Source organism: Scophthalmus maximus, chromosome 7 (genome assembly GCF_022379125.1).
Source record: "Scophthalmus maximus strain ysfricsl-2021 chromosome 7, ASM2237912v1, whole genome shotgun sequence".
NCBI classification, from domain to species: Eukaryota; Metazoa; Chordata; class Actinopteri; order Pleuronectiformes; family Scophthalmidae; genus Scophthalmus; species Scophthalmus maximus.
Window position 1 is genome coordinate 9,430,345 of NC_061521.1, and position 13,666 is coordinate 9,444,010.

Here is a 13,666-nt window from a genome sequence, read left to right on the forward strand (position 1 = left end):
CAGTGAGAGCATTGTCTTTTTCTATTTCAAACGTGGGCTCCCAGTGGTAGCCTGATATTGCCCAACACTTCACCCGGAATGAGTTGCCGGCCTGCTGCTCAGAGCTCCCTGTTTAAATTCTGCCCATTTCCCAGTGTTTCTTTTCATTACACGCTCACAGTGAGTAATCTCCCCTTACCAGGAATTCAGCACTTAATTAGCTCAGAAGAGAGAAGAAAAAAAAAATAATCAGAGCTTTAATGGGGCAAATTTATTTCAAATTGCAGACAGCAGTGTGAGCCGCCCACCCCCCCGAAGAAGGTAATAGAGGATATTAAGCATGATTTTGGTGGTGGTGGTGAGTGGTGGTGCAGCCAAAAGAGTCTGAGATCGATATACATACACCAAATCTCCCCTCCGTTGAGAAAACAGAGACCGTGCCATAACTTCTGACTGTCTTTCTGTTGCACAGCTCCGGGCCCCCGTCTCGGCAGTTTGGCTATTTTTATTAGCTCTAACATAGCTGTAAATCAGCACCATGTTAGCCACCCGACCCACCCCAGACACATTTCTTCAGTTCCATTTGTTCTAGTCCAGCCTTCCGGTCCCTAACGCGGGGCAAAGTCAACAGATAATCTGCCTTTCCCCCCTCGTGTTATTCGATCACTACTAACAAACACCCGCAGCCGTCGGAGTACAGTGGGGCAAGATGGATATGTGGCTATGGAAATAACCCTGTTGTGTACTTGGTGTGGATGGTGCCAAGATAATCAGAAGGATTTGAGGCATGCCTCTGCCGCGGACGGACTCTCCGCTTTTTCTCTGTGTCTTCGGGGAAGTCGAGTGCTTTGATTGCATTACGACTTCATTACTGGGTTAGTTAGCTTTGGAATAACATTTGGAGTGGAGGAATGCAGCTCGGTGACAGGCCACACATAAATTAACATCATCTGAGTAGTGTGATTATGAGGTTAATGTAGTGAAATAAATTCATGCAGCGTGTCACTGCTCGAATGACTGTGTGCTGCAGGAGAGAGAGAGAGAGAGAGAGAGAGAGAGAGAGAAAAGACCCCAACAGGCGAAACAATCATCAGAAGAATCAGCTTTCTTTCTGCACCATGAACCCCTCTCTCAGTGGTTCTGTGTTCCAAAAGTTCTTCTCTTCTCGGGGATCAAAACTCTGTTAGAAAATGTGGGATTTCAAAAGAAAGAAAGGGAATTTGAAAAAAACTGAGTCTCCTCGTTATTTTCTTCTACGGGCCCCCGTGTGAGGGGCTAGGCTGTCTGAGTGCGCTCCTGCCCTTTCAAATTGTCCCTTTGGTGACGACATCATTATCCCCAGCGCGGCCGCCTCAGGGCCCCTCATCCATGCTGGCGCCCATGCACTTCTGGATGGTCACCCTGCGGATGGAGGGCCTGGAGGTCAGCTCCGGTTTGGGCGGGAACTGCTCCATCAGAATCCGCAGCACCGAGTCCATCTTCGTGTCCATCCGATAGACCTGGATTTTAACAACGACGACAAAAGAGAAAAAAAAAAACTGGTTGAGTCAGTTGACACTCGGAATGCGCAGTGCGTCGACCTGCGTTACAAAACAAAGAATGTCACCGAGTTTGTGCTCCTCTCTCATATGCCTCTGCCTCTCCAGTGGTGCCACGGCAATGACAGAGCAGCGCGGGGTATAATGACATGTTAGTCTGCCAGTCGCTGTCTACGTGCCGCAGCCACTCATTACAAAAGCTGTCGAGCCATATGATCCCTGAGTGGAATGACACACACACACACACACACACACACACACACACACACACACATAGCCATTGTTGTTTACACGCTGTCTCAACTGTAAACACAGGTGTCACCCAACAGAAACCCGACAAGGCGCAGCCAGCCTAACCGCGGTGTGACTACAGATAAATGGCTCCGACGGAGTGATGCAAGACGAGACAGCCACATGGCAACATGCAAATATACAGCGAGGCCATCTGCATATGTGCACACCCAGACACGCTCCTGATGTACCCTGAAGAAATACTCAAAACAGTACACACGCACGCACACACACGCACACACACACGCACAAGTACACACACACACACACACACACACACACACCAATATACTCCAACGGCCACCATGGCTTCAAGAAACCAGGGGCAATGATAAAGACGGCGCTTCCTAAATCAAAGGCTCAACGGCGAAGCACATCAAAGAGCCATAAGATCTCACGCAGCAGGCAGAACAGACACATTCAGACTCCCGTCTCCACCGGACGCTGATAGCGGACCACTGCGGCCCGAGTGCGGTGTTTTTGGCGGGGGCCACTTTCAAGACAGTTAACATCAATGGCCTTTCCATGGGCCCCTCTCTCTCCCAATCGTTGACTATTTTACGGCAGAGCAGGACCGTCAGAGGTTATTATTGTTGTCGAAATATGAGCCACAGTAGGAGGCATGAGTCTGAAATACCGGAAGGTGTCACGGTAAAGACTGGAAACACATCAGAGCACGTCGGTGATCGTAAATTACAAACAGCTGAGCTTTGTGGAAAATGTCAGACAAATATATGCGTTTTGGGTTTTTTCTTTTTTTTTTCTTTCATGGGTCAAGTTTCTACATGTCATTACTACAAAATGTATGTTATAATAGCACAGATTGTAAACTTTTCGGCCATGAGTACGATCCTATGATAGTGTACTGGCTGCTCATAGGAGCAATTTTCATCAATCACTTGTAAATGACTGATTGTTGTGAAATATACAGTATAATGGCGCAGGAATAAGTCCACGCTGACCTTTTTCGCTGAAGTTCACTGATGTTTCACCAACCACAGTGCTTTCCTCTAAGAGATTTCACCATGACCTAAATAGTTGTGCTAAGTAGATGAAGCACGCGCTGGGCCCGGATGAAGCTTAGAGAATAATAGGCTATCATAAACATGTTGGGCAGTAATCTACAGACTTATCAACATTCTCGTTGGGGCTTAAAAGGGATCAGGAATTCCTCCTGCTGCGTGTCTGAAAAGAGTGGCCCACGGGACTCGCTGAGAGTCAAGGAAAACACAGTTAGATAGGTGTGTTGCAAACACGCTTATTTATTGACAATAACTAATTGTATGTGTGTGTGTGTGTGTGTGTGTGTGTGTGTGTGTGTGTGTGCTTTCAGGGTATGTTGGTGGGTGAGAGGTTGATGAATGTGTCACCAGAGGTTGGGAGCGTGTGTGTTGAAAGAGTACGTCTCCTCGTATGTAGTGGATGTGGGTGACAGCGATAGTGTGATTACAAATGAGGTGTGCGTGTGTGTGTGTGTGCGTGTGTGTGTTTCTGTCAGTCATAGGCTACCTACCAGGACAAATTTCAGATTATAGACCATGCTGACGACAAAAGACTTGTCCCTACGACCCAAAACGTGGTTTTTGGATCAGTGGTGAAGGTGAGTTCAAGTGTTAGAATTAGGTAAGTAGAGGATATAGTCAGAGGTAGGATAAGTCTCCAAGAAATGAATGCGTGGCTATGCGATGACCCCAAAAAGTGACCGATGACAACATGTGTGCAGGACATGAGACATGAGTCCAGAGAGGTGGACAAAATAAAAGCACCACCTAACTGTTTGATAGTTAATAACAATCACGTGAATGGATCCGAGGTGATGTCAGATGAGTTCAGTCAGCATCGATGCGTACTCGGGTACACCCTTGCCAATAAACTTCCTTCCTGTTTTTGACATACAGTACTGTATGTCATGATTCGTGAGTCATCGCCACGTTACATAATATTGTAGAGCTTACGACAGACGACCCTTTCTGCTATTTCATATGTCATTTTCATCTTACGCAGGCAACTACAAGGCCTTCTTTATGTCACACATAGAAAATGGAAACAACGCCGCTAGTTTGCTTTCGATCGTGGTTCACTTGTGTGGTCGCCTTTGGGATTTTACTGCAATTTTACAAGCGGTTTCCCTAAATTGGCATTTACCATTGGGCCATTGTATTGGGAAGGGGTGTGCTCTGTTAATTTGTCCACCTTGTGCAGTGTGTCAACGCTTGGGTTGGGTGTCACCACCGCTGCGTCGCATAAACACATGTGATCCGGTGACAGGTGACGCTCCAGCTGTCCCCGACCCGCCCTCTGACCACAGACAACACATGGGACAGTCACAAACAGGCCTGGCACTTCAGCAGCAGGGGTTTCCCTCACCCCAGATAAGGTCTCTCTGACGGAGTCCACTCAGAGACACACATGTCAAAGTGTCCGGTGCTTTTATGAGCTCCACTTCATGCAAATTAATTTTTTCTTGATACGTTAAAGCGAAACCTTTCCTTCCTTCTCTTCTTGTCTCTTCCTTCCCCCAAACTCTTAACAAACTGAACAGCAGTCTTCGGACTGCCTTCATCACCTGAAGTGAAGAATACAAAGGATGTAATACAGCACAGAAATACAGCATGGAAAAATAGGTATACAACTATTTCATTCAACAAAGATAAAAAAAATTCTCTCTTTTACCGAGAATTCTGTCTCTCAAAAATCTAGAGAAAAAGTTATACACTGGACTGAGATTAATTAAGCGATTCATAAATTATGAATTGAGACATTATATAATCTTTAAATTGTCTAAAAATGGCCCTTACATTTCACCAGAGCCACATGTGACATCTTCAAATATCTTGTTTTGTCCAACCAAGAATTCAAAACCCCAAATATTCGACATGTTACAAAATCGAGATAAGCTGAAAATCCTCACAGTTGTTCGGCTGAAGACAATTGATATTTTGCATGGCTATCTAAAAACATTAAAATATGACAGGGGTTGAGATGGGTAAGGGCAGAGGGAACAGAAAGGGAAGGAGAATACAAAAATGTAATTCATAAAGAAAGGCCGGGTTCATCATCTTATGTATATTTCTTCTTTGACCTGCACTTGGTGAACTTCCACTTCCAGCGAGCGGTGGAGACGTGAAGTACGGGGACAAACGGTGGAGAGGACAAAGCGCTCCTGTTCACACAGGAACACCCTCACTGAACCACCTTCCGGCCCTCCCCTGGGAGTGTCTGTCTGTTATCTGGTGCGCGGCAACAAACACAGGAGCACACAAGCAGACAAACACATTTCGCTACGCACATAACGCTATGTACACACGCGCTTGTTTGTGCTACTCTGCCTGTCAAACAGCAAACAGCGATGAAACGAGGAGCGAACGAGGGAACACATGTGTTCCCTCGTCGGGCCTTTTTACTGCGGCCAAAAAAAGCTGTGGGCAAGAAAGGAATAATGGCAAACTGATAAAGACCTGGTGAGGGTCAACAACGGAGTGACAATCAATTAATCAATGACTTTATTTGTACAGCACTTTTCATACAAACAGAGTGCTTTAAGTGTTTTCCATAATAAAAACAACACCCCCTCCATACATAGATAGAATTGACTATAATTCAATAATTCAGAATAGTTAAATAAAATGACAGAAAAGTGTACGGTAAAGTGAGTAAAAAACAGAAATGAAACAAAAGGAAGACAATCCAGGAAATAAAAAAAATACAAATAACAATATATCAAGGAGCAATACAGACTAAAATGCATAAACAAATAACTGGACAAATTCGTTCATAAAATCAATACAATTCGAGTTAGGTCTTAAAATATCAACGTGCTCTTTAGCCCCCAGGTTTTCGGGAAGGCTCCAGACACATGGTACATAGTAATAAATGGATGTGGCTGTAATCAAAAGGCCACGGCCAAAAGACCTGAGGGTTCTACAAGGTTCACAGGGCTGATGAGCAGGTCAGACCGAGGCCATTAAGGGCCTCATAAACCGATGAAAAGGATCTTAAAATAAATTCTGAAGCAGACAGGTGACCGGGTGCAGAGTATTAAAAATTGGTGTAACGCGAGCTCTCTTTCTGGTCTCAGTCGACACATGCAGCTGAGCTTTGAGACAACTGTAGCCGAGCTATGTTATCCTCGGGGAGACCAGAGCGCAGGGCATCACAACTGTCAATCCTGCGGGACAGAAAGCAGGCGGTCGTGTCTCTGCATTGTCTTGACAGAGAAACATGGTCATGCAAAAATGGCCGCATATAAAATGCATTGTTAGTTCAGCTCCTTGTGATTTGAGTCACATGTGACTTTCACTTGTCGACGGAGATTTAATGCCGGTGTGTGCGGTTTCACGTTGAATTTTACCCCATTGAGTTCCGGCGACAGAAAAAAGACCCCCGACACAATTGCAGCGTGTACCAATTGAGCTGTCGGAAGTTGTCTATGATCCGTGACTTGGTATCTAAAATACAGTTATAGAGGGATATTAATAGGCCCTGGGGTCATCAGGAGACGGCAAAGTAAAGATGTGTCTCACGAGCATGGCTGTGGAAATTGAAGTCGCCATGAAAGGCCCAAGTGGCAGCAGGTAAAGGTTAAAAGGTTAGGGATCTAAAATTGAACGCTGATGAACACCACAGTTCATTTTAGAGTCTTTTGATAAATATAATGTTTTATATATATATATATATATATATATATATATATGCTATGGTTCTGTTGGGAAGGGGAGCTCACTTTACTACAGACTTTGTGCTTTTTAACTTTGTAGACCTTTTACATACAGTACAAAAAAACCCTATAGAACACACTAGAGGGAAAAACTGAAAAAAGCATAATGTCTCCTTTAAAATGTGCTATCTCCCGTAGAAGCCAGGTGTACTTGCCACTTGGGGGTTTCCTGTTATAACTAGCGGAGCAGGTAGTAAAAGAGAAAATTTCTTTGGCTTCTCCGCAGAGGGAAATTGTTTTCACTCAGATCATTTGTGTGTGTGTATGCACATTGTTCACCCGGCTATGTAGACGCATATTACTATCTTGATAATGCGCCCTTAGAATAGCTGTGAAACACTGTGCCACCAGGTTTTTGTTGAGTCAGTGGTTCCGCGGCCTCCAGATAACAGCGTGCCAACAACATGCACACCTCATTGTGAGGCCAACGCACCCACGGGTGCTCACGGAAGTCCGGTCCACTTATGTCACTATTAACAAAACTTATTCAAAGTTTACGAAAAAAACCACCATTTCTGTTAACAAGTTCTTCTAAATGATGAGCCCAATTGACAGTTCCACAAATTAAAGTAAATTAATAATTTCAATAGCTCATGAAATGCTGTTGTTCGGAGTAGAATTGAGACTTTTTCCAATCTGGTTAATTATGAGGACATGAGCCAAAATCGCGATAAAATCAGATCAAATAGCACGGATAAACACCAACTTTATTATCCAGGAGGAAACTGATGCTGTGGCAGCCAGGATGAAAACAAGAATGGACAATAGCACGTCAGACATACATTACATCATTCATAGAGATTCGACATGGGTTTGCATATGTACTTTATTGATCCCAAACTGGCAAATTCCTGCATAAACCCTACTGCAGACTCACTACAAATTGTTGTGTGGCCGAGCATCATTTCAACACACACAACTTTATTTCTTCCTCTATTGCCAGTTCAATCGATTCAGAGCGTTTCCAGAGGTGCTGTACGTGTCAGGGGAGTATTCTAAGAAACGTGTACAAACCCTAATGGTATAAACTGACGCACAAGACAACTGGAATGTGACTTGGGTTTGAATACAACATACAGAAGAGACGTGGAGTATGACATATCCCGACTCACCTCTACACTATACACCGCTTAGAAGAATGACAATATTCATTCATCCTAACATCAAAACTACTTGGCTGGAGATTTAAGGGGAACATCAGAGTTCAAGGGGTCAAAAGAAGAGAAGAGAAGTGTCTGCTTTACTATGACTGGCATGTGGAGCAGCGCGCCTTCATTCACACACACACTCCTCCCAGGCCGGCCGGCGCCGATAGAGCGATTCACACTGCCATCTGTTGGAGCCTGGAGAAAAGCTAGACATTTTCTATCACTGCTCTCTCTCTCTCTCTCTCTCTCTCTGATCCCTGCCCAAATTTCTACCAGCGCACGATTGCTGACACACGGAGACATGACGCGCAACAGGGATATGAGATACTGGACGAGGTGGAGTGAGGGAGTGTGCGGTGGCCTCGACATGTCATGAGGGGGAATTAGGGTCCTGCGAAGTAGTGTAGCTTATTCAGCTGCATGGGAGCACGAGGCCGATGCATAGCACTGTATAGCGCTGGAGTAGTCTTTCTTTGAACAGTCAACACACAGAGCACATACAGGCAAATAAAAACAAAGGGACTCATAAATAAAGACATATTTGACCTCTCTCTCTCTCTGACGGTCACCTTGAGGAGGACTAAGGAATGAAGAGGATGAAAGAGGAGTGAAAATGATGGGGGTGGGGGGGGGGGGGGGCTGCCAGAAGGAAAGACTACCAACTCCTGGAATGTCTTGGCATCCGTGTCCAGACCGGGCCGCACTTATTCCACTGAACAAGATTCCTGCCATTGAAATGCTCTCAATCACACGGGGACAATGGTGACGGAGCGGGGACGGAGGGAGAGATAAGGCGAGAGAGGAACAACAACTGCACAGGTCGACCGTCCTTGCATGCTGCATACTGAATGTGTACCGCATTCCCCCCCCCCCCCCCCCCCCCGCGCCACCGTGTCCTCAGAAGGCCTGCAGCGTCCCGCAGCGTAAGCCCAGACACATTTTTTAGAGTGTCATTTCTTCCCCCGTACCTTTGTTATGACTGCGCTTACTCATACAACACTGGCGTGACTAAAACCATGTTCATTCCAAATGGAATGGAATTCCTCAAATATCCCATTGGCTCCTTCGCTTTCACAACATGTTTTTTTCTTTTTCTTTTTCTTATCGACGTCAACTTCCCGCTTGTTAAACTATCCCCACCGACAGAACAATCTTCGTCATGTCTGTGGAGTCATCTCAACTGTTCAGGGAGACGAACACTCCCTCGGATCAAGTACTTGTGATGAACAGTGAAAACAGCAGCTTCCTCCAAATACACCTATGCTTTTGTTTTTTCTTTCAAACCACACATGATCACATATATGTTTAGTGGCTATCTGTCTTTTTCCTCCCTGACTTTTGGCACGTCACTGTGTTTCTTGGCATGTTTTTGTCACCAGCTGTAAATCGGTGGAGTGGCGCAAAAACCATCAGCAGGCATGTGTCTCGCAGAGTGAAATGAAATACAAACAAAATGGTTACCTGGTCTTAAAACCCATTGCTCAATTCTTGCACATTTCATTTGTTTGGAACATAAACGGACAGCAAAAAAAGAATACATTAAAGGAATAAATAATTTACACTTTAATGAAGCGCTGTAGCATCTTTCAGCCCATTGTTTTGGTTTTACGGCCCCGACCTTCACTCCCGCCACTTTTATTAATATACCTCCATCATTTCTGAGAGCAGTGAAATCAATGCTCTCAGAAATGTTGTTCCACTTCCTGTTTCATATTAACTCACAAGAGCAATGGCACAATGTAAGCGCCGTGGTCATTTCAAGTCTACTTTCCATCCTTGTTCCTGTAAACCCTTCAGTATAATAGTCGGCTACAGCGCAGGGTCAGTTCAGGTGAATATTTTCTGCCTCTCCATAGACCCTTGTGCAGTTCACCCAGACTGCCCGGCCTGGTCTTTGTGTTTCACCTACACACACGCACGCGCAAGAGCACACACACACACACAAGATCCAGCGTTTCTCTCTTCACACAATGGACAATGCAGAAAAAAAGGCAACAGAGGGTGTACACACACTGGCCTCGCTGGTGGGCCAATAACAAGCTAGCATTACACAGAGGTCATCATTATCATCACTGTGACAGGAGCTGCATGAATGGAGAATGGAGATCAGGGGTGTGGGGAGGGAGGCGAGGGAAGGAGACGCCAGGAAGAGAAAGTAAAGGAAGGAGGAAATTTAAAATAACAACAAAATAAAGCCAGAAGAAAAAGGAAAATTAATTTGAAAGCGGGGGAAGAGAATCGACACTGGTGGCTTTTGTCTCGAGGGGTTGACACACACACACACACACACACACACACACACACACACACACACACACACACACACACACAGACACACACCAGCAGGCCAGAGTTGTGCCGATATTGTCAAAAGAATAAACCAAGAGCGTAGTCAAAAATAATAAATTCAAAACAGCTGCACCCAGGTTTATTTTTTCCGGAATCTCAGGTGAAGAGCAGAACACTCGCCCCCTGAGAAATTAATTTTCCCGCCAAAGCGCACCACCTTCACTGTTTTTATGGAAGGCCGTCGGAAGGAGCCTGCGACATTAGGGCAGTGATGCTTTTAATCTGCGTTCACTTTGCCTCATGCTCTGAAAACCCGCTGGAGAGGAGCTTGTCAGAGATGGGAATCACTTCAGCCTGCGCACACACACACACACACACACACACAAATCAACGTGAACCATTCCTGCAGCTGACTGGGCGAAGCGCTTCTACACTTTCAAATTGCACGGCAGCTGTTCCGGAAACAGCGTAGGATTTCTATTTACCAGTCCACACAAGGTAAAGGAGAGGCAACGCAGCCACACGATCATTCTCCGCTTAACGAAGACCGTTTATGACTCGCATGAGTCTCGTCGGTGAGTCACATCGTTGCCTGTGTGCTGCTGGGCTTGGTCGGGTGCATTTTACAAATCAAGGTCTCGTATCAGTAACTGAATTTGTAAGACTTGGGATGGCTTCACGAGCTCACGCCGCTCTCCTCCAACAACACTCTCATACTTCATACGTCATTTTCTATTGTTCACAATTTAACTACTCCAGGTCCTCAGTTTATTGTTTTTAAGATTTTGCATTAAGTTTTCAAACAAAAGATCTGGGCAATGGCGAGCATCTGTTAAACGATAGCTTGTTATAAACTTCAGAAGAGGTGTATAATTTTCTTCAAAGGCTTGTAGCAGGGGGAAACACACATGCTGTGCAAATTCACACGGTGCACAGTTTGCACAACACACGGGGGAGAGCCAACTGGCGTCGGATGTGGGGTCACTAAATGTACAAAGCACATTTAAGAACAGCACGGGCTGACCGAGGCCATTCAAAATGTCCGAGCACATCTTGTAAAATGATATATAAACAGGGAAGAGAAGAGACGTATAATTGTTTCATGACAAGCGTGAGCTGGTGTTAAGAGAGACCAGAGGAGGAGATGCCCGGGTAAATGGATGGATGAAAGCTGGAGGAGGGAAGAAGAGAGAGGGGAGGACAGCGAGGCGAACTTCAAAAGGCTCCGGTGGCCTTTTTTCTTCATCAGTTTGTTCTTCGCTGGCCCGTGAGCGTGTTGACTCATCTTCTGCGTTCTTTCATTTCTTGCCGGGGAGGGGAGGAGGGCTGCGTTGGGTTTTGTTCTGCGCCGGGGCCGTGATTATGAAACGCGATAGCATCTCATTATTGCTGTGTTTGTGTCAGCGTGTGTTTATATCGGCTTTCATGAAAGGGCGCGCGACCCTGGTAATGTGTTTTGGGTAATGTGCGTGTTTGCATAGGAGACTGCACGATCAGGGCTGCACGCTGGCTTCTTTTAAAACCGCCGTCCTGAAATACTATTTCAACTGTCCCAAAGTGAAAAGCTGTTTTTTTTGTGTGCAAAGACCCACACACCCACACACCCTTTTATTTTTAAGAGTGAACAATGCATATTACTTGTAGCCTCTTCAGGTTCGCTCAGCAAAAAGACCAAAAAAAGAAAAGGGGCGAAGCACACCCTGTATGATCCCCAATCAAGGCCGTTTCATAATGACATCATCATGACATCATTGATACCATGATGGTAACAAATGATTGGTTGATCTATTCAAGATGTAGATCTTATTGGTTGCAAAAGTTACTACACTACACTATATGACATCATTTTCTGACTTCGTAATGATGTCATCATGATCCATCCATCCATTATCCATGCCGCTTCATCCTTTAAGGTCTGGAGCCAATCACCAACCACTGCAGCACCGTGCCGCCCAGCTTCCAACCATATGATCATAAAAAGTTTTTTTTCGATCTACTGTATATAAGCTTTCGGTGTCTACAGTCCTATAGGATGCAGAGATACCTTGAAAAATGTATTTTTGAACAATGCATGATGCCATTTTCTGGCTTCCTTGTGACGTCTTCATCACGTCGCCGATCACATTATATGATAACACAGGATGGGTAACAATTTCCTGATCAATACGAGCTTCAGATTGTCTCTCTTGGGCGCCTTCTCCGGTCTGATAGTAGCTACAGTAACACGTGAGAAAATTTATTCAGTTGTAGCAGAGTCATTACAGAGAGTGGTTGTAGTCACTAGTTAGACTACAACCACTCTCTGTGATGTCTCTCAGTTCAATTTGTCAGTTGCTAAGTGATATCTTAAAATAAATATATATATATATATATATATATATATATATATATATATATATATATATATATATATGTGTATATATAATAATAACAAAATAAAGAAAAAAAGAAAGAATATCAGATCCCATGAATCCCAGAGGCGTCCTGGGGAAGATCTCTGTTTCGTCCCAAACACATTTTCTATCATCCACCATCAGTCTTGAGCCATGCTGCATGAATGTGCAGGGGTGTTGTTATTAGCTATTATTAGCCATCTGCATATTTCAGTAGTTTCAAGCTTCATATGTACAGTACAGTTGACTATGTGTGTGCGGTTTCGTGTATTTGAACTCAAGACTTTTCACAACTAAACAGAAGCACTTCCAAGACCTTGGAATATTCTCCCTCTCTGCTTTCTAAAGTGCTCAACAGTCTGCTTCTACACATATACATATATATAAATATATATATATATATATATATATATATAAGAAAAGCAGGTAAACACCACCAGCTGATGTAGTGAAACCATCTGCACCATAATGTGACCCATTTGTAAACTGTCCTATTAATATACTTAAATGTTCCTTTCTTGGGTACACCTCCCAGATGTTCACGATATTATACAAATTCCTGTATCTGGTAATACTTTGTGGAAATAAAGTGTGGAGCCAGCATCCTCAAAGTGTAAACACTTCGTATGGGGTGAGCCGAGGTCATGCTTAGCCAGCCGACCAAAGGGGGAGAAAGACGGAGAGCAGGAACGACAGAGTGCGTGAACGAATCCTAAACCGACGTGTCAGCTGGTTTCAAATTCACCAACCCATCGAGCGACCGATCTCCTCCACCAGAGGCCTCTGTGCCAACTGGAAAACGTAGCGGGCCCGGCTCAGGTTCACCACGAGCCGGGCCGCTGCCAAGCAGAATGGATTCACTTTACCGCTGGCAGATACAGTATGTTCTTTGTATTTGTAAAACCAGGAGAAAGGGATGGACCGAGAGAGAGAGAGAGAGAGAGAGAGAGAGAGAGAGAGAAAGGGAATGAGGGAAAGAAAAAAGTGAAGGGTGAAGCTGGGTGGGAGGGGTGTGGATGGACGGATTCTGGACGGAGAGGAGGGCGAAGAAGGAGGGAGTGAAAGAGGGGAAATGGCGGTTGTGTTGTATAGAACAGGAAACCAAGTGAGAGCACCTGATGCACATGATAAGTATCAAGGGCTGCGCCACGTGCCGCTAAACTGCAGCCAAAGCTCTTTTCCGCAAGAGTGGTGCTGGTGGCGGCGATGGTGGTGTGTGAAGGGTGTGTGTGTGTGTGTGTGTGTGTGTGTGTATGTGTGTGTGTGTGTGTGTACCGGCTAATCTCTCCGCTGAGTGGGCGCGCACTCAAA

General features: G+C 45.0%; 1 protein-coding gene across 1 annotated transcript in view; it reads right to left on the bottom strand.

Moving 5' to 3' along the window:
* Positions 1-228: 228 nt before the first annotated feature.
* Positions 229-13,666, bottom strand: part of kcnq1.2 (potassium voltage-gated channel, KQT-like subfamily, member 1.2) — a 155,399-nt gene continuing 141,961 nt past the window's right edge. Inside the window, exon 19 of the mRNA XM_035643142.2 lies at positions 229-1,478. Within this exon, the coding sequence (XP_035499035.2) occupies positions 1,332-1,478 (147 nt within the window). The 3' untranslated portion in view covers positions 229-1,331. The remainder of the gene's footprint in view (positions 1,479-13,666) is intronic.